The following is a 1,309-nucleotide window of genomic DNA, read 5'->3' as shown; positions in this document are numbered from 1 at the left end:
GCTACAAATAGCAGAAAAGGACAGAGAACAAGCAGAAAAATTGCTGAAACGTCTAAAAATTGCGTACCAAGCTCCCAAGAAGACAAGACGAGGGCTCATCGACGGTCTAGGAACGATAGCCAAAACACTCTTCGGCACAATGGACGCAGACGACGAAAGAATTATAAAAGAGCAATTAAATCTCATGCAAAGGAATCAGCAAACGCTGCAGCACGCGATGAAAAATCAGATTAAAATATTAAACGCAACAATTGCGCATGTGGATAATGTTGAAAAAGTTCTGCAGGAAAATGAAGAACAATTCTTAAATATAACAGAGAAGATGCGACAAGCCTGGATACAAACAGAAGTCGGATATGGACAACGAGAGGATCTCGACGAACACTTCATAATATTAAATGCCATAATAAAAGATCTAACGAACGATCTTATGGATATTATCGCGCATCTGACTAACGCGAAAAGAGGGGTAATCGACATAAGATTATTACCCATAGAAAGCATCCTAGATAACCTCAAGGAAATAGCGTCACAAATACCGCAGGGAACGCACTTCCCATTTCAAATATCCGCAGAGAATTGGAGAACAACTGAAAAGTTCTTAACAATTAGCGCATACTACGATAATACAAATATATTTACGATTATAAAGATTCCGCTAATCACATACCCCGAGTGTGAAATAATAAAGGCAATCCCATTACCTATGCACAAATTTAATAACACATTTATATTTATAGAAGTAAATCAACCGATAATAGCGATAGACGTAGATAGCCGAACGTATTTTACGCCTACCGAAAACGATCTAAATAAATGCGTGCGAAATAACGATTAATATGTTTGCGAACAAAATTATCCTATACATTACTTACAAGTAACACTAGGGAAGTGTCATACGGCGATTTTCCTGAAACTTGGCATATAAGTAGGCGATTTTCCTGAAACTTGGCATACAAGTAGTACATGGAAAACTATTAGACACGTATATTGTTATATCGGCCCGAAAGCCGTTTGAAGGGTAGAAATCACCCTTATCTATTTTGGGGGTAGGTTCGACTATTTTACGAATTATTTTTACGATTGTTGCGAAATCAGGTAACTAAGGGTTTTGGTCGCTGATAACGAATCTGAAGTCCGTTTTTAAGAATTCAAAATGGCGGATCCAATATGGCGGTCGCATTTTTTCAAAAGTTTTACACCCTGTCAAAAAGTGCGAAAATTGCAAAAAAGTAAGAAATGAGCATAACTTTCAGGCAAATTTGCAAAAAGGTCCTAATCGAGAACTACCCCTAACAGTAACAAAACA

At 37.4% G+C, this 1,309-nt stretch overlaps 1 protein-coding gene across 1 annotated transcript; it reads left to right on the top strand.

Annotated features, from left to right (window-relative positions):
* Window positions 1-71: 71 nt before the first annotated feature.
* On the top strand, window positions 72-838 carry LOC115233261 (the record flags this gene model as incomplete). Its single annotated transcript, XM_029803572.1, has 1 exon — window positions 72-838. A coding segment is annotated over one exon (767 nt), but the record flags the coding sequence as incomplete, so codon positions are not given.
* Window positions 839-1,309: the final 471 nt, after the last annotated feature.

This window comes from Formica exsecta, unplaced genomic scaffold, assembly GCF_003651465.1.
Source record: "Formica exsecta isolate Colony F162 unplaced genomic scaffold, ASM365146v1 scaffold1029, whole genome shotgun sequence".
NCBI lineage: Eukaryota > Metazoa > Arthropoda > Insecta > Hymenoptera > Formicidae > Formica > Formica exsecta.
Note: the sequence above shows the minus strand (reverse complement) of the source record. Positions and strands in the feature narration are given on the sequence as shown.